The 20,380-nt window shown below is 46.8% G+C and overlaps 1 protein-coding gene across 1 annotated transcript in view; it reads right to left on the bottom strand.

Moving 5' to 3' along the window:
- The window catches only part of whrnb (whirlin b), a gene marked incomplete at both ends in the record, with an annotated part of 74,057 nt that overhangs the window by 6,175 nt on the left and 47,502 nt on the right, over window positions 1–20,380 (bottom strand). The window contains 7 exons of the mRNA XM_083912182.1: window positions 1,944–2,098; window positions 3,320–3,974; window positions 6,622–6,696; window positions 10,176–10,349; window positions 11,198–11,383; window positions 15,718–15,754; window positions 18,046–18,320. Of these exons, the coding sequence (XP_083768308.1) occupies window positions 1,944–2,098; window positions 3,320–3,974; window positions 6,622–6,696; window positions 10,176–10,349; window positions 11,198–11,383; window positions 15,718–15,754; window positions 18,046–18,320 (1,557 nt within the window). The remainder of the gene's footprint in view (window positions 1–1,943; window positions 2,099–3,319; window positions 3,975–6,621; window positions 6,697–10,175; window positions 10,350–11,197; window positions 11,384–15,717; window positions 15,755–18,045; window positions 18,321–20,380) is intronic.

Here is a 20,380-nt window from a genome sequence, read left to right as displayed (position 1 = left end):
ACGCATCGCCATGACGTCATCAATGTGTATGACGTGTTACGGCGTGATGACGTATAGGCAGCAAGAAGCATTCTCCGAGGCCCAGGTAGTGTGAGTACAAACGGGCCTGGAGGGGGGGACAAGTACCCTAAAGCACGGGGCGCGGTGCGGAGGAACAGTGGGAGCGCGCCCTTATTTCACCATCACCTGCAACTATACACTCAAAAAATCCACCGTATTTGGTATAGAGCATGTAAAGATGCCGTGTGTCTGCTCCACAGGGTGGATGTGTGGACAGGAGTGTGCCACTGCAGCTATCATTGGAACACACTTTTCTCTTTCTTCATCTCCCTGCAGTAGAGTCCTTATTTTATACTTTTCTAGTTCTTCCTATCCCATATGAGTTTGCAGGCCTGTTAGATCTGTCACCTGCTTAGGGACTGTTCGTGTTTTTTCACCTGTGTTCATCATCACTAACTCTCCACCCTCGTCTGCCCTGCAATCACCTCACTCCCTTCACCTGTGCTGCCCTGCCCACTCCCACACCTGGCCCTCATCATCCTCATCAGCCTCCCATTCATTTACAACCCATTCTCCCCTCTGTCAGATCATCATGCCCTGCTCTCATCCTGTCGGCTTTTGCTCTGCCTGAGGCCTCGTCCACACGAACACGGGTATTTTTGAAACAGAACTTTTATGGCCACCGGTTAAAAAGAAAATCCTGTCCACACCACCAGTGTGATTAAAAATGTTCATCCACATGAAAACGCAAAATCTGTCAGCTGGTCACGTCTAGAGTTCTCCACAAGTTGTATCCATGGATACAACTCAATGTTTATTGTCACGCAGTGTGACGTCAAACAATGTTTTGCTCAGTTTTCCTGTCTGCCCCTGAAACTGGACTTTAACAAAAAGGTGTCACCCTGAACTCCGGTTACAAAAAACGTTGGTTTCAGGAGAAACAGCTATGGTGACGTGTGGATGAAAGGCCGAACCGTGAAACTGAGAAACACACAGTTTCAAAAATAACCGCGAGCGTGTGGACGTCCCCTGAGACTTCACCTAGACTTCTGCTGCAGGTTTTTTGGCCTCTCTCCCTTTAGTTTTGCTCCCTTTGTTTGCTGCCTTGTTTCTTTCTTTAAAGAAATCTTGTCTTCTGGACTTTCTGAATTCATTCTTTTAGGTTCAGTGTTTTCCGAGACGTTACAACATCAAATAACACTTGTAAAGGACTCGAACGTGCCTGTTGGAGTAACGAATTAGTCCAAACATGTCGATGTGAAAGTCCACTTTACAATTAATTGGGTTTTTGCCATCTGACTGGTGATAATCTACCAAATGCCGCCCATCTGGTCATCTCATTAGTTAAACGCTTGCCTATCTGAAATGATACAGTAGTTTTACTTAATGGATAAAGAGTGCTGTGTTTTTCAAGGACAACTATGACAAAGAGTTTCCCACCCGGAAAACAATGCTGAGGCTTCTTACTTGTTTATATTCTGCATTTCTTCAGAGCCACAGTAAAATATTACTGTGTTGTTATTTGTGCATGAAATGCGTCCTGACTGCGGGGCCTTGGTGCTCAAGCATCTCTTATATAATCTGCTTTAATGTTTCTCAGTTTGTACCAGTTTCTCTTCTTTATCTTTCGCTGTCACGTGCACACTTAACTGGATCACGCTGATCCCAAATGACACAGGGAAAGGAAGCTGATTTGCAAAGGAGGCAAATTAAATTATCATTTTTGTTTACTGGTGGCAACAGACACAAACTGTTAAACCTTTCCAAGTAGTTTTGTCACTTAAACATAAGAAAACTGTGTTTTAAACTGCAAGTGTAGATTTAGGTGTGCGTGCATGTCGTGCTCATGCCTCCAGTAGGGGTTCAAATCTAGGAAATGCTGCTGTGGGTCACGTTAAAGGGTGGAAACTACGAGCAGAGTGGTGAATCAGTGGAGCCCTCACTTGTCTGGTCCCTAGAGGAGGTGCGTGGGTCCCCTGCTGGCTTTTGCTGGGTCGAGGGCTGCCGTCCTTACTGAGGCCTCCCGCCTCGGCTATATCCACCCCGCTGTCCTCGCTCAGGGTCTGGCCACTGTCGGACAGCTGGGACAGGGGAGCCACTGGGTGAGACACTATGATGTTAGTACACAAACAGGGAATGCTTACAGCGACAGGGTATGGTCTGCTCTTAGAGAGGGGACTCAGCTGCAGAGAGAGACAGGCTTATTTTAGAGAGAAACTTCCCATCCAAACATACATGTCATCACATTTCAATATGATTTGATCATATTTAGTATAATAACAGCGGTCAGAGCAGTCGCCCCATGTAAAGAGGCTAAAGGACTCCAACCTGCGACCCTTTGCTGCATGTCTCCCCCTCTCTTTCTCACCCCATTTCCTGTCTGTCCTAAATAATAAAAGGGTTAAAAACTGCCAAAAGAAACGATTTTATACTGTTTCACTTGTTCCGTGAGACAGTGGTGGAGTGGAGGCAGCGTGTCAGTCTCCGAGATCATTTGGGAAGGGGCGAAAATCCTGATTTCTGATTGGATAAACCATCTGTCTATCACCAACACACGGGCCAAACCAACCAATCAGATGACTGAAGTGTGTGATGTGCTAACAGCGTGGAGGCAAAGCTCAGAAAGGAAACAACATGTGGGTAAAGGAGATTTTCCCTTTGTGTTTAAGGTGAATTTACGGATTAAAGGCCCAATTTCAGGAGCCCGGTCCATATTAAACAGAAGGATCCAGAGAACAAAGAGTTAGTGAGCGGCTTGCTCCATAGCTGCTCATCTCATCCGTGGAAGCCTCCATGTTGTTTACACTCAACAGTCTCTTCTGTTTCACTTCAATCCACCAAAGAAACCAACGCTGATTGGTTCGGTCGCTTGGCCCCACGTTACCAGACTGATCTGAGAGTAAAACACAACGGAGCTCAGAGATCAGGATGGGCTGGATATCTCATCTCATCTCATCTTCAGCCTCTTATCCGGGGTCGGGTTGCGGGTGCAGCAGCTTTAGCAGGGGACCCCAAACTTCCCTTTCCCGGGCCACATTAACCAGCTCTAACTGGGGGATCCTGAGGCGTTCCCAGGCCAGCGTGGAGATCTAATCTCTCCACCTGGTCCTGGGTCTTCCCCGAGGCCTCCTCATCTATAATATATTGCCCTAGCCACACATAAAGATTATTAATTGTTTGAGACTTTGAATATGCACCAGCACATTTATTTCCTGCCATCAGAGTAACGTAACGTAATATGATCACAGGCAACTTTGCCCACTAGCTGCATGTTACGTTGAAGCATGCGTGAGATGCATCTATGCACAGACGTGTGTACCTCTTTGCTGCGGTGTAGAGTCTGCAGACAGACGGTTCATGTCTGTCATGATGACTCTCTGGGTGAGAGCAGGGGAGCAGGCTCGAACCGGACTATAGGATGATGCAGCCGGTGTGATGAGAGAGGGGCAGGGGGAGGGACATGGCGAGGGATGGGGTGACGGATGAGGCGATGGCATGGGAGATGCCGCTTTGGAAGAGGACGCAGACTTTGACAAGTAGGAGGACTTCTCGTAGGAACTGGATCTGCTGGCCAGCTTGATAGATGACTCTGACTTAGCAGAGATGGAGGAGTCCCGGTGGTGCTGGAAGCCCGGGCAGGTGTGGTGGTGGAAGGGATGAGGGAAGTGGGAGTGGTTGTGGTGTTCAGAGTCAGAGAGTTGGAGGGAGCTCTGGCAGGTGTGATGGAGTGCATTGAGGGAAGTGTGGCTGGTGGATGGCGAGGACTGCTGGGTGGTGGGGAGGGATTTGAGCGATTTGTGGAGGCAGTCCTGGAGCAGCCGGGTCGGGCCGGTGAAGAGCACGTTAGCGCCGGACTGCATCCGCCTGGCTGAAGGCTTCCGGCTAAGCTCCCTCTCCCTAGACGGCCTGTTCTGAGCCTGGATAGAGCCAGGCATGAAGAACGGAGGAGATTCACCTGAAGCCTGCACTTCATCCTGCAAATGAAGAGAAGGACACAGAACGACACGAGTGTAAAAAGCCTCTAAATTACAGTCTTTAAGATTTCCGTCCTGGTTGAGGGTTGAGGAGAAGCACTCAGGGGAGAACACATATTAAGTACGGGAGTGTTTTTTTAATTTGTGCCTTTTTCACATCAATTTATGTCTTGATCTGCGTAAAGGAAAACACTCAGGCGACAACTGAGTAAGTAAGACATTCTGTGTTGCTTTCAAATATTTATTTTCCTGTAGATCAGCTTGAGTACGATGCTGCTGAGTCAAGACACACACATGATTTACCTTTCCCTCCTCTTTTGTGTCTTGTGTTTGGGGAAGTAGCTTCTTTAAATGTGCATGTGGAACCTGTTCAAGTAAATGATGAAATCATTCATTTTAATTTACGTATAAACCCCTGGACGTTAATAGCCGGTAATATGCAGATGATGCAGTGATATATACATCAAAATTGCCCAACAATGGGATATTAAAACCATACAAAACTGTCTCTCTAAGAAATTATAGCTTTAAGTCCCACTCCAGACATGTGTTAAAGTATTTCAAAACTACTCAAATATGATTCATATTTTATGTAATATGGATTTCCCTCATAGAAAGTAAAAACTTGAGCTGGAGCAACATCTACTGTTTCACCATTATTGTACATTTTTACACACGTCATATATTTGTTAGCTTGTTAGCTTGTTACTGTCTGACAGCTGTGATGACAGTATGTTTTCTCTCCGTGCTGACGGTCCACTCTGAGCTGGAGGTTGACGTTCCAACTGACGCTTACATGAATACATGTTAATCTCAGAGCTCAGAGAAGTGCACAGACTTCTCCTCCTTCAGGAGATGAATGTGAAAACACCTCTCTAGTGACAACCTTTCCTCAGTTACAAGACACTGTAGCAGGGGTGGGCACTTCCTGTCCTGGAGACCCACTGTCCTGCATGTGTTAGGTTCCTCCCTACCCTAACACACCTGAGTCTAACACACCTGAGTCTGACACACCTGAGTCTGACACACCTGAGTCTAACACACCTGAGTCTAACACACCTGAGTCTGACAGACCTGAGTCTAACACACCTGAGTCTGACAGACCTGAGTCTAACACACCTGAGTCTGACATACCTGAGTCTGACACACCTGAGTCTGACACACCTGAGTCTAACACACCTGAGTCTGACACACCTGAGTCTAACACACCTGAGTCTAACACAGCTGAGTCTAACAAACCTGAGTCTAACACACCTGAGTCTAACACACCTGAGTCTGACAATTATCAAACTGTGACGAGCTTCAGCTGCTTGTAAACGAGCAAATCATTAGACTCAGGTGTGTTAGACTCAGGTGTGTCAGACTCAGGTGTGTCAGACTCAGGTGTGTTAGACTCAGGTGTGTTAGACTCAGGTGTGTTAGAGCAGAGAGAAACCTAAAACATGCAGGACAGTGGCTCTCCAGGACCTGATCTGCCCACCCCTGCCCTATAGTCAGTGTCAGACATTTTAGAAACAGAAGAAAAACACTTTTTTTTAGTGTAGGGGGGCTTTAATACATTTAATCTTACACTCATGCCGTACAAAACTCTCTTAAGTCCCATTCAAACCACATATTGATCATGTCTTGCATTAACGGTGGAATTGCTTTTATAGACCAATTAAGAAGTTGTTATATACTTAATGTTGGAGATAAACTATGAATTAGCTTATATTACCAATTTTGGATTATGCTGATGGTTACACACACACACACACACACACACACACACACCAGACACACACACACACACACACACACACACACACACACACCAGACACACACACACACACACACACACACACACACCATACCTTCATAACATTATCACTGGTATGGAATCAAAGGGGCTATGGACTCGACTGGCCTTCTTGCAGTATAAGAAGACATAATTTTTGGTTGGACTTATTTTTAAGGGTGCACTCACACTGTGCCTCCGTACCGTGCCCAAACAGGTTTCACGGCTAAAGCCTAGTTCCTTTGACCAGTGTGAGTGCAACCGTACCGCGTCTAGGAGCGGCACGCTTGCCGTCCACGGCCCGTTTGGGAGAGGTGGGCTTTTGTAAAGCACGTTTGCACATGTACCAGCACGAGCGTGCGCACGTGTACGAGCACGAGGCCTACGGTGGTTCTGAGGTCATTTCCTGTGCGCCTGTTGGGACGTAGAAAAAAGAAGGAGGGACCATGCGCGGACATTTAAAACAATGGCGGTGAAAGGTTCACGTTGGTGTGATGTGGAGGTGGAGTGTTTACTGCAGATTTGGTCGATGAAAAGATTCAAAAACAGTCGACAAGACGCACAAAAACTCAGAGGTCTACGGAAAGATCTGGAAACAAAGCCACGCATCGCCATGACGTCATCAATGCGTGTGACGTGTTACGGCGTGATGACGTATAGGCAGCAAGAAGCATTCTCCGAGGCCCAGGTAGTGTGAGTACAAACGGGCCTGGAGGGGGGGACAAGGACCCTAAAGCACGGGGCACGGGACGGAGGCACAGTGGGAGTGCGCCCTAAATGTTTCCACTCCACCTATCCCCGATACGTACAACAATTTATTTGCAGCTTATACTTAAAAAAAACAAGTTAAAACAAACAAAGACACATACCAGTGCAATGTTCTGTAAGGCATTCATGTTCTCCTCCGGGTCTTTTCCCGTCCAGTCACCGATGGATCCATCAGTCTGAAAGAAACAGTATGAAGCGTTGGAGCACTGCACACAGGGCTAAATCACTAATAAAAGTAAATATGGTTTACTTGATTCTACTAAGTGCAGGTGCCAGATGGATGGGATTTGCACCACAGGGCATCATAACGAGAAACACCTGAATGATTGGGAACATTTGAGGCTAAAGACTGAGATTTAATTAGCTGCCTGTCCACTGCTGTGCCAAACGTGGGTGAGCGTGTGAGTGCTGCCAAGACCGGCTGCTTTTCAATTATCAAGATGGCTCTAGCTCCGGGAGGCGAGGAGAGGAAAGGCGGCTAATACAGAATAGTAGTTTCCGATGTTGGCTTCAGTCCGGTGTCCTTTAAGGGGGTCCACATGGTCCACATGGTCCACGATGTCATTTACTGTAAATGACCAAGAGCCAATAATGTGCTCTGAGAGTGTTATAAGAATTATTATAGTAATTAAGAAGCTGTCAACAGATAAAATACAGATGCATATTAAAGTAGAGATACATTCAAATCAATAAAAGATAAAACAGTAAATAGTCTCACTGATGGCAGTGGACATCTACACACCATCTAATCCAACCCTGTGAATATTCTCACTTGTCCTGGTCATCGTTACCCTCAAATCATCTAATCTAACCATTCACACTTTGCAATTCGGGGTTCAGTGTCTTGCCCAAGGACACTTAGGACATGTGAACCGAGGGAGGTGGGGATGGAACCGCTGATCTCTCGAATGGAGGACGACCCACTCTGTCACTGAGCCACAGTCGCCCCAGTGCATCATGGGAGTTTCCGGTTAGGCTTTTTCTAACCTTCTGCTTCGCCCACAGATGCGTCCTCCTGATGCTCCACTGCACATGTGCACTGTTGAGCTCTTTGTTCCCTCCAGGAACAGAAAGTTTACTCAGATGAACCTGGTTTTGAATGTGAGTCCACACTCACATTCAATGAGTTCAATCAGCAGGATAGGGAGGAATACGTAAAGTACATTAACGTGATTTCAGTAAACATAGGTATTACCTTTTTAGAGTGTCTCAGAAGGTCGGACGAAGTGAAAAAGAGATTAATGAAAGCCTTTTCTTTCTCGCTCGGCGCCCTTATAGCAACACGAGTGCAGTGCAGTCAATGTCAGAGATTTCAGGAGGCGTAAACGTAAGAAAGACACACTGAGTGGAGCGGATCTTTATAAGATGTAATCAGTTTTATAACATTATTTTATATTAACATTTATACCCTTGGAAGGGTTTCATCTGTCTGCCTTCTATCTATTTAGTTGTCACTGACATAATAAGCTTGTAAGCTCCAGTATAAAGGGCTCCAGCTCTAAATAGCCCTTCCCCCTTTCCTTGGCAGCTATCGGCTACTCAAAATAAACGCTGCATAGAAACACTCATCCATGACAATAGTGTGTCATAACATGGTGTAGAGCGACTAAGTGACTGTCAATTAAATGTGATTAGCTGTTTATTGGGGGCTGCAGTTTCACACCCACGGTAATGAGTGTGTCAGCGCAGTTAATTGCTCAGAAATATGGTGCGGTGCAGCAAACAGCGCCAGCAGCACGCTCTTAATATCAGCAACGACTAACCATGACAACCAATGCAGAGAGTTTGGTCAGGGAGCGGCTCGGAGAGAGAAATGACACACCCTTCATTCGAGCCAAGACCAAACCGTAACGTTAGATGAAATTGCACGGCTGGGTCTATTAGGGCCAGGGTTGAATCTGGAGAAATGCCATGACCAAAAGAACCAGGTCCAGGGTACAAGCGGCCGAAATGGGTTTCCTCAGGAGGGGGTCTGGAGTCTCCCTTAGAGAGAGGGGGAGAAGTTCAGCATCCGTGAGGAACTCGGAGTAGAGCCGCTGCTCCTTTGTTGAAAGGAGCCAGTTGAGGTGGTTCAGGATCATCTGGTAAGGATGAACCCTGGGCGCCTCCCTAGGGAGGTGTTCCAGGCACGTCCAGCTGGGAGGAGGCCTCGGGGAAGACCCAGGACCAGGTGGAGATTAGACCTCCACTGTGGCCTGGGAACGCCTCAGGATCCCCCAGTTAGAGCTGGTTAATGTGGCCCTGGAAAGGGAAGTTTGGGGTCCCCTGCTGGAGCTGCTGCCCCCGCGACCCGACCCGTGATAAGTGGTTGAAGATGAGATGAGATATATATAGTAGGAAGGATAGGAGGGGGATTGGAAGGAATGAAGACATCGGAGTTTCGATCTTGTCATTTTTGACCAGCCACAACCTTTGGCAAGGCACTTTTTAGGGGGTGCAGATGCCCTCCCATACTACCCTGGTAGAGGCCCGCCTGTTGGAAGAAGTGGATCAGAAGCCGACTGTACCCTGGCACAATGAGGTCTCTGAGGATTGATGCTCGGTGTCAAAGACTGATGCAATGGCACACACGCCAATCGCTCTCAGTGATCTATGCAGATTCTATGAAAAGATATCGAATAATGCACTGCGTAAGAGCCGGGGGGACAAACCCCCAAACCCCCCTACTGAAGTTTGGGCAAAGTGCTGAATGTCCTCAAGTGCTGGAAACGCCCCCGTGGTGATAAGTACCTTAACATAGGGGTAATGAAAAACTGGGATGGCATTGAGTGTTACTTTGTGACACTGTAAATCTTGCAAAATGGATTTTATTAAATCTAAGCGATGGTGGCAAAATAAATGCTGGGATACTTGTCCTCGAACTCACACGTCAAAAGTTTCCTCAATAAAACTTGTGAAGCGAGAAAACTTCCAGGTATTTGGACTAAAAATGGAGTTTGAATCAGAACACAGACTGAAAAAAGCTTCATTTCTTTACTTTCTTGAGTTGTGATATTGTAACAAACGACCAATACGTCAGTTAAATGGCAGATGATTTAAGTGGCAAAGTGGAGCAGGGCGAGAAAAAAGAAGGCTAACGCCACACGATACTACAGTGGATGACACATTTTATGTTGTGATTGTTTCTGGACAGTCTCTCTCTCTCAGTCTTTTTGTCTCCCTCTGTCTGTGTTTCCCTGCATGTGTGCTTTTCCCTTGTCTCGGTCACTTAGGTCCGGTAGGCGTTCCCCCCAAGCTGCAGCCTGTTACGCTGATCACCTGAACCACTACAAATACCTCGAGCTGACAGGCATGCAGCGCCGGACCGTTGTAGACCCTTAACTGGTAAAACTATTCCCCCCGGATTGGCGTCCCCTTTCTCGTTGTGGTTATCACGCTCCCTGTCGTTACGTATTCTAATCGTGTTTGTTTCTGTTTCTCCGTAGTTTCCCGTGTTCCTGATCTTCCGTCGTCTCCTCGTTCCTGTTTTTCCCGTGATCGTCTTGCTATTATATTACAGGTTTTCTCTGTAGTGTTTTGCATTTGTCTGTTAGTATTATTAAACGTTTTGTCTGTACTCTTACTTCGTGTCCGTGTCTGCATTGGGTCCACCATTTTAGTTTGTTATCTCTGTACCGCTCACGACATTTTAAGGAATAGTAGATAAGGGATCTACCGTAGCATCATGGATCACAGGGGCCGGGTGGATGCAGTAGCCGCGTGGATGCAGCACTCCCAGACCTCCGTGCCAGACCTGGTGGGCCTCCCTCTCACGGTGCAACACCAGCCTGTCGTACAGGTCCAGGTCCTGGGGAGCCACCAGACTCCTCACCTCAGACAACATGGACAACTGGAGGAGAGGAGGAGAAAACCAAAGTGAGATATGAGCACGCACGAGAGACGAGCAGAGAGTTACTGAGGGTTTAAAGTTACTGTGTGTAGGATTGATACGATTACAGCGTCTTTGCAATTATTCCAACCCTACACGTTGTGCCTTAGGAGGAATGAGCGAGATTAGTTTTGGGTCTTAAAAGTAAACTGAAAAGTATGTCAGCAGAAAAGATTGTTGAAAACTTGTTTGCCACTTAAATAAAAAATGATTACTTGGGGCGCACTCACACTGTCCATCTGTACTGTGCCCAAACAGGTTTTACAGGTAGTTCCTTTGACCAGTGTGAGTGCAATTATACCGCGCATAGCTGCGGCACGCTTGCCGGCCACGGCCCGTTAGGGAGAGGTGGGCTTTTGTAAAGCACGTTTGCACGTGTACGAGTACGAGGCCTATGGCAGCTCTGAGGTAATTTTCTGTGCGCCTGTTGGGACATAGAAAAAAGAAGGAGGGACCATGCGCGGACATTTCAAACAATGGCGGTGAAAGGTTCACGTTGGTGTGATGCGGAGGTGGAGTGTTTACTGCAGATTTGGTCGATGAAAAGATTCAAAAACAGTCGACAAGACGCACAAAAACTCCGAGGTCTACGGAAAGATCTGTAAACAAAGAGACGCATCGCCATGACGTCATCAATGCGTGTGACGTGTTACGGCGTGATGACGTATAGGCAGCAAGAAGCATTCTCCGAGGCCCAGGTAGTGTGAGTACAAACGGGCCTGGAGGGGGGAACAAGGACCCTAAAGCACGGGGCACGGGACGGACGGACAGTGTGAGTGCGCCCTTACCTCTGGTACCATTGCTCCTACCTTTGCATGTGTGTTAAAGAGCTCAAACAAAGCCATGGCCAGTGGCTCCACTCCTATGTGTCCCTCCTGGTACTCCAGCAGGTAGTAGGCCATGGTCTGCCTCTCTGGCTCCGTCAGCACCATGTAGGCCTGCTGCTCCAGTGACACCTGAGCCCCTGGCGGGCCCACACTTCTGTACGCTGCTGACTGGATGGACAGATAGAGAAAACACTAGGGTCACACAGGTAGGATAAGAAAGGTTATCTCACTCTTCAAGCCCAATAGCATGCAAATAGAAAGTCTTCAGATGTGTGCAGACCTTCCATCCTCCCGTGCACACACACACAGATGTGACTGAGCCCAGGGAAAAATGCACCACTTCAAAGCCGCAGCACGAGTCAGTCAGAACTTGTTTGCCTTCAGGACTCCGTCATTATCTTTCTAAGCAGCTTGAAAGAGCTCATCTCACTGTTGGTAGATTGAGTGAGTTGCAGCGAGGTCCTGTGGCTTTACACAGACGGTGAAAACCTTTGTATGGATTAAACAGAATAAATAGGAACCTGCGAGGGGGGAAGAGCTGCTGGGAAAGATTGTTCCCTCTCTCGTGCTTTTGGTAAATGGTAAATGGACTTGTACTTATAAAGTCATTGATGACTCTAAATCACCCGTAGGTGTGAATGGTTGTCTGTCTCTGTTCGTCTCTATGTGTCCTGTGATAGACTGGCGTCCTGTCCAGGGTGGACCCCGCCTCACGCCCGATGTCAGCTGGGATCAGCTCCAGCCCCCCGCGACCCCGACAGGGACAAGAGGTTGAAGATGAATGAATGAATTGCACATTCTGAGGGGAAGTCACGCGATATCCAGAGTTAGAGGTTTTCTGTCATTATTTTGATCATCTAAACTTCATCTGGAGGCAATAAAAGAGGCCTTTTGTCATGTTTATTATGAAACAAAACGCTAATGCACTGCACATTCAGTCCACATAAAAGAAGGAACAACAGAAATAAACAGCCAAATAAAGATTCCCAGGGGAAACAAAGGCAACGAAACCAGAAGGCATAGGGAGGATAATAAAAAAGCTCCTTAGAGGAGCTCATAAATCAGTTTTGTTTGTTTTAGAGGAAGGGATTATTGCATGTTAACCTTAAAACAAGGGTTAAATCAGTCTAAAACACCCTGACACAAATCAATTAGTGGCAAAAGGCTACTCTAAATGATGGCGTGTCAGCGCTGGTGTTCTTCCAATCACATCTCTCGAGCACGGGCCCTAATTAAAACACAGCACACTGCCTTCACTAACAAGATGCTTTTTGATAACCACCCCATCACTGAGTCACGCGGATACAAGCGCTGAATATTCATTCTTGTCCCATTCAGCTTTCAGCATCTTCCGTACACTGTCTCTGATTCATCCACGGTTACCCAGGGGCTGTTGAAATGCTTGTTGGACCCATCCGGTCTTAAACTACGACGCTCATTAGACGTGCCGGGGGGCACAGAAGTTGGACCTATGTCTGAAGAATAGCTGCTTCATTACAGAAGAGCCATTGATGCAGACTGTTTTGGATTTCTGCACATATTAGCACGCAGCTACGTCGTTTACGTGCAGTTTAAAAAACGATTATAATGGAGTGAAGGGCGTACTCCGGTTTCTCAAACACCATGTAAACACAGAGTTCTCCTACCCTGGTTAACAGACCTAGATAACTCATTTAGTAACCGGAGATCTCCTGCATGTAAATGCTTTACCCGCGTTACTGTCGTGTTTCTCGTCTGCGCATGTGCCTTGGTTGGAACTTCCCCCTCCCCACTCTGCGCCAGTGGCTTTTGATCCAGAAATAGAATAAACCAGGAAGCATTGGCGCTAAAAACAACGTGAAAATTACAACAATAGGGCGTTCCCTTTAAACCGAAGGAGGATTTCGCCATGGCAACTAAGACCACTACCAAGAAACTACCTGTGTCTGTCGTAACTCTGTCCGATTTACATCCAGCTTGGAAATGTCAACACAGACACAATACTCGACAAAATTGTGCTTTTATTAGTGGGTCATATCCCTAGGAAGGTGTTCCAGGCACGTCCAGCTGGGAGGAGGCCTCGGGGAAGACCCAGGACCAGGTGGAGAGATTAGATCTCCACACTTGCCTGGGAACGCCTCAGGATCCCCCAGTTAGAGCTGGTTAATGTGGCCCGGGAAAGGGAAGTTTGGGGTCCCCTGCTGGAGCTGCTGCCCCGCGACCCGACCCCGGATAAGAGGCTGAAGATGAGATGAGATGAGATGAGATGATTATCAATCAGCATTGCTCTAAGGGCGCACTCACACTGTCCTTCTGCACCGCGCCAAAACAGGTTTTTCGGGTCAAGCCTAGTTCGTTTGACCAGTGTGAGTGCAACTGCTCCGCGCATAACTGCGGCCAGCTGGCCGTCCACGGCCCGTCTGAGAGAGGTGGGCTTTTGTAGAGCGCGTTTGCACGTGTACGAGCACGAGCGTGCGCACGTGTACGAGTACGAGGCCTACGGCGGTTCTGAGGTCATTTCCTGTGCGCCTGTTGGGACATAGAAAAAAAAAGGAGGGACCATGCGCGGCCATTTAAAACAATGGCGGTGAAAGGTTGACGTTGGTGTGATGCGGAGGTGGAGTGTTTACTGCAGATTTGGTCGATGAAAAGATTCAAAAACAGTCGACAAGACGCACAAAAACTCAGAGGTCTACGGAAAGATCTGGAAACAAAGCCACGCATCGCCATGACGTCATCAATGCGTGTGACGTGTTACGGCGTGATGACGTATAGGCAGCAAGAAGCATTCTCCGAGGCCCAGGTAGTGTGAGTACAAACGGGCCTGGAGGGGGGGACAAGGACCCTAAAGCACGGGGCACGGGACAGAAGGACAGCGTGAGTGCGCCCTAACTCACTCTTAGATAGGACACATGTGACCTGCGAGCTTGGGACTCTCTGGTAACTAAGCTCTAGCTTCTATCTGACGTTCATGAGCGTAGATCTGGCAGATCTCCCTCTCCCTGTTTCTGGGGAATGTAAATAAAGAGGCTCCCTGCCAAGATCCTGTCTCTGTCTTGACCTTCCATGTTTCCTAAAAGCTCTTTGCAAATTAAAATCCATAAATTCAGTTTGTAAACAACACTTTTAATCATAAATCCTAATTTACTTTTAAAAACTTTATCACCATTTGAAGATTTTGACTGGAGTAATACGTAATAACCATGTTGACAATTGTGTCCCCTTAATAAAGCTTTAAAAACCTCTTACATTTCACACATTTTGTGAAGTGATTTGAAGTGTTTTCATATAAATGGTTAAGTCAAAACATACATGCTTGATATTTACAGTCATTTTATCAATAACACACTAATTGAACGTCACTCAAAGCCGACCACGCGTGTCAAAGCTCAACTGGAACCCGTGGAAACCAGACCCCAGACCAGACGTGAGGAGTCTTGGGTATTGTGGTGTCAGCACAACTAAAACATGCAGCTAAACTGTGAGAGCAGGCGTTCTACAAACTGCAGGTGCAACAAGATAAGGAAGCCCTCGAAAAACCAATTTGAGGAGGCGACACACTCGTTAACTACAGCAGAAGGTCTCATTAACCACAGAGAGTCTCACATTATAACACCGAGGGAGGATGAGGATGAATCTGCAGGACGGGAGAAAGAGCCTGAACTGCAAACAAAGCATTTCCCGAGCTCAAGCAAACCCTCCGAACCTGGTGACGAGAGTTAGATGGAGCAGAAATTCCCTCCAACCAACCTGACATGGTAATCACTCACCTAACTCACTCACTCATCTTTAACCACTTATCCAGGGCCATCCTCCAGGGGCAGCAGCTTTAGCAGGGGACCCCAAACTTCCCTTTTCCCAGGCAACATTAACCAGCTCTAACTGGGGTTCCCGAGCCCCCCCCCCCCACCTGGCCGCCACGTTTAAAAACGACAGCCTTGCGTCACACATCACCTGCACAATTATGGAGTGGTAGTTTTGGCGATTGATGAATGCGTAATCATTCATGGATGGTGCCTTCAGACACACATGAGTACAATCAATCGCTCCAACCACAATTTTTATTTGTTTTATTAGTTTTAAGAATCTGTTTTGATCTGTTCTTAATATGTGACGGCTTCTGCTTAATGACAGCTGAGGTTTGTTCATTATTTTCAGATACACAGGCTGAAATGTGCGTACACGACCTCAGACCAGACGTGAGATTTGATCGTAGCTCATGCTCACGTCCAAATTGATAAATGCCGACGTTTGCCAGGAAACGATCGTACGCACGTTTTTCTGCCGTACGTTCGTTTGATAAATGAGGCCCACTGAGTGTTAAAGTCGAGGTCAAGTGGCAGGTTTGTCATTAGATTAATGACTTTGGACCGATTCTAGTCCCACGTCTGTTCAGGGATACAGAAAAAGAGATGACAAGCTCAGATGGAGAAACAGCTATGTAAGAGTACCGTCTACTCTACACAACCTAAAGAATGCTAATATGAACACACTGGGACGTAATGCATGGCTGCCATTCTTACCTTTCCTAACACAGGTGTGGCTCTGGCTGAGGATGGTCTGCAACAAAGAAGAAAACAACGTGCAGCACATTTAGGAAACAACTTATATTCATCCTGAAACACGTTGTTTTGAGAACAACGCACACATGTGAAAGCATCAACATAAATACCTGCATACCTCACCAATCCGTATGCACACGCAACATTAAAACACGACATTAACACGGCCTATTGAACGTGTAATGAAGTGTTGAGCCTTCTTCCCGAGGCAGCAGCATACAGAGAAATGCATAGCTCTCCAACATCTCCATCAGGGCCGGCTCCGTTAGGGCCGGGAGAGGACGGATGAGGGTCTCCGCACACTGCTCTGCTGTCAAACACAATCTTCCGCAGCAACAGGGAAAGGTTTTCACGTCCCGGACCCCCCAGTGACGGACCGAGATGAGATTTTCACATGACCGCCATTCAGATGACACCATTTCACAGTATGCTGCGCTTTCACAGTATCACGGTACAAGGTATTACACACTGTAGTATTATTATAGTTATTATCATCAGTTTCAATGACCCTTAAAGAAATGAAAACAGGTGAGTTTGTGCTTTATTATAGTTGATATGGAATGTTCTCCTCCCCAGATACTGTAGAGAAGCAAATATAATCATCTTCTGTGATTATATCACTGCAACCCTGCGGAGCTGATGCAGGAGGGTGGTTTGGGATGACGGGGGAGCCATGCGGTGTATGTCCCTGTCGGCGTTACTATGCTGAGGGTTTTATGTCGCTAAATTGTTTTATTTATTATTCATAGTTGTTTTCTTTGTACGGAATGAACTAAGGGCGCACTCACACTGTCCTTCTGCACCGGGCCAAAACCGGTTTTTCAGCTAAAGCCTAGTGCGTTTGACCAGTGTGAGTGCACCCGCTCCGCGCATAACTGCGGACAACTTGCCGTCCACGGCCCGTTTGGGAGAGGTGGGCTTTTGTAGAGCGCGTTTGCACATGTACGAGCACGAGCGTGCGCACGTGTACGAGCACGAGCAGGAGGCCTACGACGGTTCTGAGGTCATTTATGTGCGCCTGTACGGACATAGAAAAAAGAAGGAGGGACCATGCGCGGACATTTAACAACAACAACAATGGCGGCAAAAGGTTCACGTTGGTGTGATGCGGAGGTGGAGTGTTTACTGCAGATTTGATCACGTGTTTTGGCACGTGTTTTTACCTTTACACGCAAACACAACGCCGGAGCAGATCAGAGCTCACTTTAGTGTTTTTACCTTTACACGCAAACACAACGCTGGAGCAGATCAGAGCTCACTTTAGTGTTTTTACCTTTAAACGCAAACACAACGCTGGAGCAGATCAGAGCTCACTTTAGTGTTTTTACCTTTAAACGCAAACACAACGCTGGAGCAGATCAGAGCTCACTTTAGTGTTTTTACCTTTACACGCAAACACAACGCTGGAGCAGATCAGAGCTCACTTTAGTGTTTTTACCTTTACACGCAAACACAACGCTGGAGCAGATCAGAGCTCACTTTAGTGTTTTACCTTTACACGCAAACACAACGCTGGAGCAGATCAGAGCTCACTTTAGTGTTTTTACCTTTACACGCAAACACAACGCTGGAGAAGATCAGAGCTCACTTTAGTGTTTTTACCTTTACACGCAAACACAACGCTGGAGCAGATCAGAGCTCACTTTAGTGTTTTTACCTTTACACGCAAACACAACGCTGGAGCAGATCAGAGCTCACTTTAGTGTTTTTACCTTTACACGCAAACACAACGCCGGAGCAGATCAGAGCTCACTTTAGTGTTTTTACCTTTACACGCAAACACAACGCTGGAGCAGATCAGAGCTTCCTTTAGTGTTTTTACCTTTACACGCAAACACAACGCTGGAGCAGGTCAGAGCTCACTTTAGTGTTTTTACCTTTACACGCAAACACAACGCTGGAGCAGATCAGAGCTTCCTTTAGTGTTTTTACCTTTACACGCAAACACAACGCTGGAGCAGGTCAGAGCTCACTTTAGTGTTTTTACCTTTACACGCAAACACAACGCTGGAGCAGGTCAGCGCTCACTTTAGTGTTTCTTTTCCCCTTTAACGCAGAAACACATTTTTTTTGCATTTTTAAGCCCAAAAAACGCAGTCGCCGTCTAAACGAAAGGCACATCTGATCAAATATTTTGTCGTTTTCACCGACAAGCGTCATGTAAACAGGGCCTTAAATTAAATGTAAGGTGGATTTTCCCCAGTAGCTTAATAGTTGACCATTTCACCAGGGGGAAAAGTGCATTTGGTAGTACTCAGTAGTCCCTCTAACGCCGTTAAATGCACTCACCTTGAACTGCAGGCGCTGCCGCCGGCATTGACATGGATGCCAGCGTTGACGGAGGGGTTGATGACAGAACCTGGGTTAACTGTGGCGCTGGTCTCAGCTAAGGCCTGACTGCAGATCCACTTGGTCTCATCCACCACTGTGCGTGCGTGAGGCAGGCGACCCACATCCCTCACCTTCATCAGCAGGTGGTGTCCTGTTTTGAGGATGTTAACTGCCTCATCGTGGGAGATGGTGACGAAGCTCTGACCATTCACTTCCAGGATCTGATCACCCACCTGCAACACACCACTTTAATCACACAGCTGTGATGATAAACGTAGACCATACCAAGCCAGGTCTCCACGGCACTATCTCTCATAAGCATACATACATACAAGAGACAGAGGCCAGGTTCCTACACCAACACATTATTAAAGAAGCCCACTTGATACGACTCACTTGAGATCAAAGTGGGCTGTTTGTGGCCCCTTCACTAAAATGAGCTTGACAGCCCTGAGCTAAATGAGTGTAATGTAATGGTAAGCATGGCAATATTTAAGTTTATCATGGTAGTTAGCCCTTTTCTGTGTATATGAATAGGGATCATAGCTTTCCTAATGTCAGGAGTCGGTTAGGTCGGTCCCTCCTCTCTCCCTCTTGCGTGAGTTTTTGTCCCTCTGTCTGTTTCTCCCTGCATGTGTCTCCCCTTGTGTTTGTTTGTCCAGGTCCTGTAGGCGTGTCCCTCTCAGCTGCAGCCTGTTACGCTGATCACCTGTAGGACTATAAAGACCCTGAGCTGACAGGCATGCAGCGCCGGACCGTTGTTATCCTTCCCGTGGTAAACTCTTTGTCGGATTGGCTCCTGTGTCTCGTTCGTTGGTTTTTGCGCTCCTCGGTGTTTTTTATATTAATCGTTGTTCTCTTTGTTTTCTCCGTCGTTTCCTCGTCCTGTTTCCTGATCGTCCGTCGTTTCCTCGTCCTGTTCCCTGATCCTCCGTCGTTTCCCCGTTCCTGTTTCCGTTTATATTAAACTTTTGTTTGTACTTTTTACCCAGTGTCTGCATTTGGGTCCAGTTTCCCAATGTTATTTTCCCCGCACCGTTCATGACACCTAATTTTTGTTTGGGCCTGCATCGCTTAATTTTAACCCTTTGCTCATCTGGTACATACTATTAAGCTAATTTAGCCAAATGAGCCTGATTCAGCAATAGGAAGTTGTGTTAGTGTTCTCTTTATCAAACTTTCCTTTTTGATAAAGCTTACAGTTAGGGCTTACGAGCCCTTAGCTATGCTGTTATTTTTAAGCTGATTTTGTTCTGCTTCCTTAATTCTGCTGCTGTAGTTCGAGTCTGCCGGGGGATGATCCTGTTCCTGATCCTCTGAGCTTCTCTCCTCTCTGTCTGTATCATTCATGTCTCATCAGTGCTTGTCACTAATTCACTTCTTCCCCGGAGTTGTTTGTGCTTTGTCATCTCTCAGGTCTCTGCTGATGGTGGTGGTGCCTGCTGCCGTGGTCCTGTGTGCAGGTCTCTGCTGATGGTGGTGGTGCCTGCTGCCGTGGTCCTGTGTGCAGGTCTCTGCTGATCGTGGTGGTGCCTGCTGCCGTGGTCCTGCATGACGCTTCCTGCTGCTGTTATAATTTATCACCTCAGCTGTGCTTGTTTCTGCTGTTCTGCTGTATTAATAAGTCATATTCACATTACTATAGATGTTATTATAGTTACTGGAAGTGTGTCTGTCTTTGTCTTTGTCTCTGTCTTTGTCCATCTGTCCGTCTTTTCTCTCTCTCTCTCTCTCCTTCTCTCTCTCTCTCTCTCTCTCCTTCTCTTCCTCTCTCCGGTGCAGACAGATGTGCGTCCTCCACAGAGCTGGGTCTGTCTGACGTTCCTGTCTGTTATAGTGAAGGTTTTCGTCTCCACCGTACTCTACGGGGGAATTGTTGTGTCTCTGTAAATCATAAATAAGTCATAGAGTGAGGTCTTTACCTACTCTGTAAAGTGTCCTGAGATAACTTCTGTTATGATTCGACACTATAAATAAAATTGAATTGAATTGAATTGAAGTGTTGAACAGAACAGCAGGGCGAGCAGGGGCAGACATTCATTCTTGGTTTCTCTCTCACCTCCCTGCAGCACCGTGATTATGTGGAACAGATGTAACTTCAGTAACTTTAACTACACAACCGAGCCCTCGGAGGAGCAGAGAAACATTCACATTTACATATTTTGTTGGTGATTATTCACAAATGAGACATGCATTGAAAAAATACTGGCTATAGGGACTCAATACATTTGCAAATGCCCGTTTTGGCTTAAATTAGCTACAAACAAATATTAAAATCAATATTATACTGAAA

The sequence above is a fragment of the Echiichthys vipera genome, assembly GCF_963691815.1.
Source record: "Echiichthys vipera genome assembly, chromosome: 4".
Classification (NCBI taxonomy): Eukaryota; Metazoa; Chordata; class Actinopteri; order Perciformes; family Trachinidae; genus Echiichthys; species Echiichthys vipera.
The sequence above is the reverse complement of the archived record's forward strand: the minus strand, read 5'-3'. Positions and strand labels throughout refer to the sequence as shown.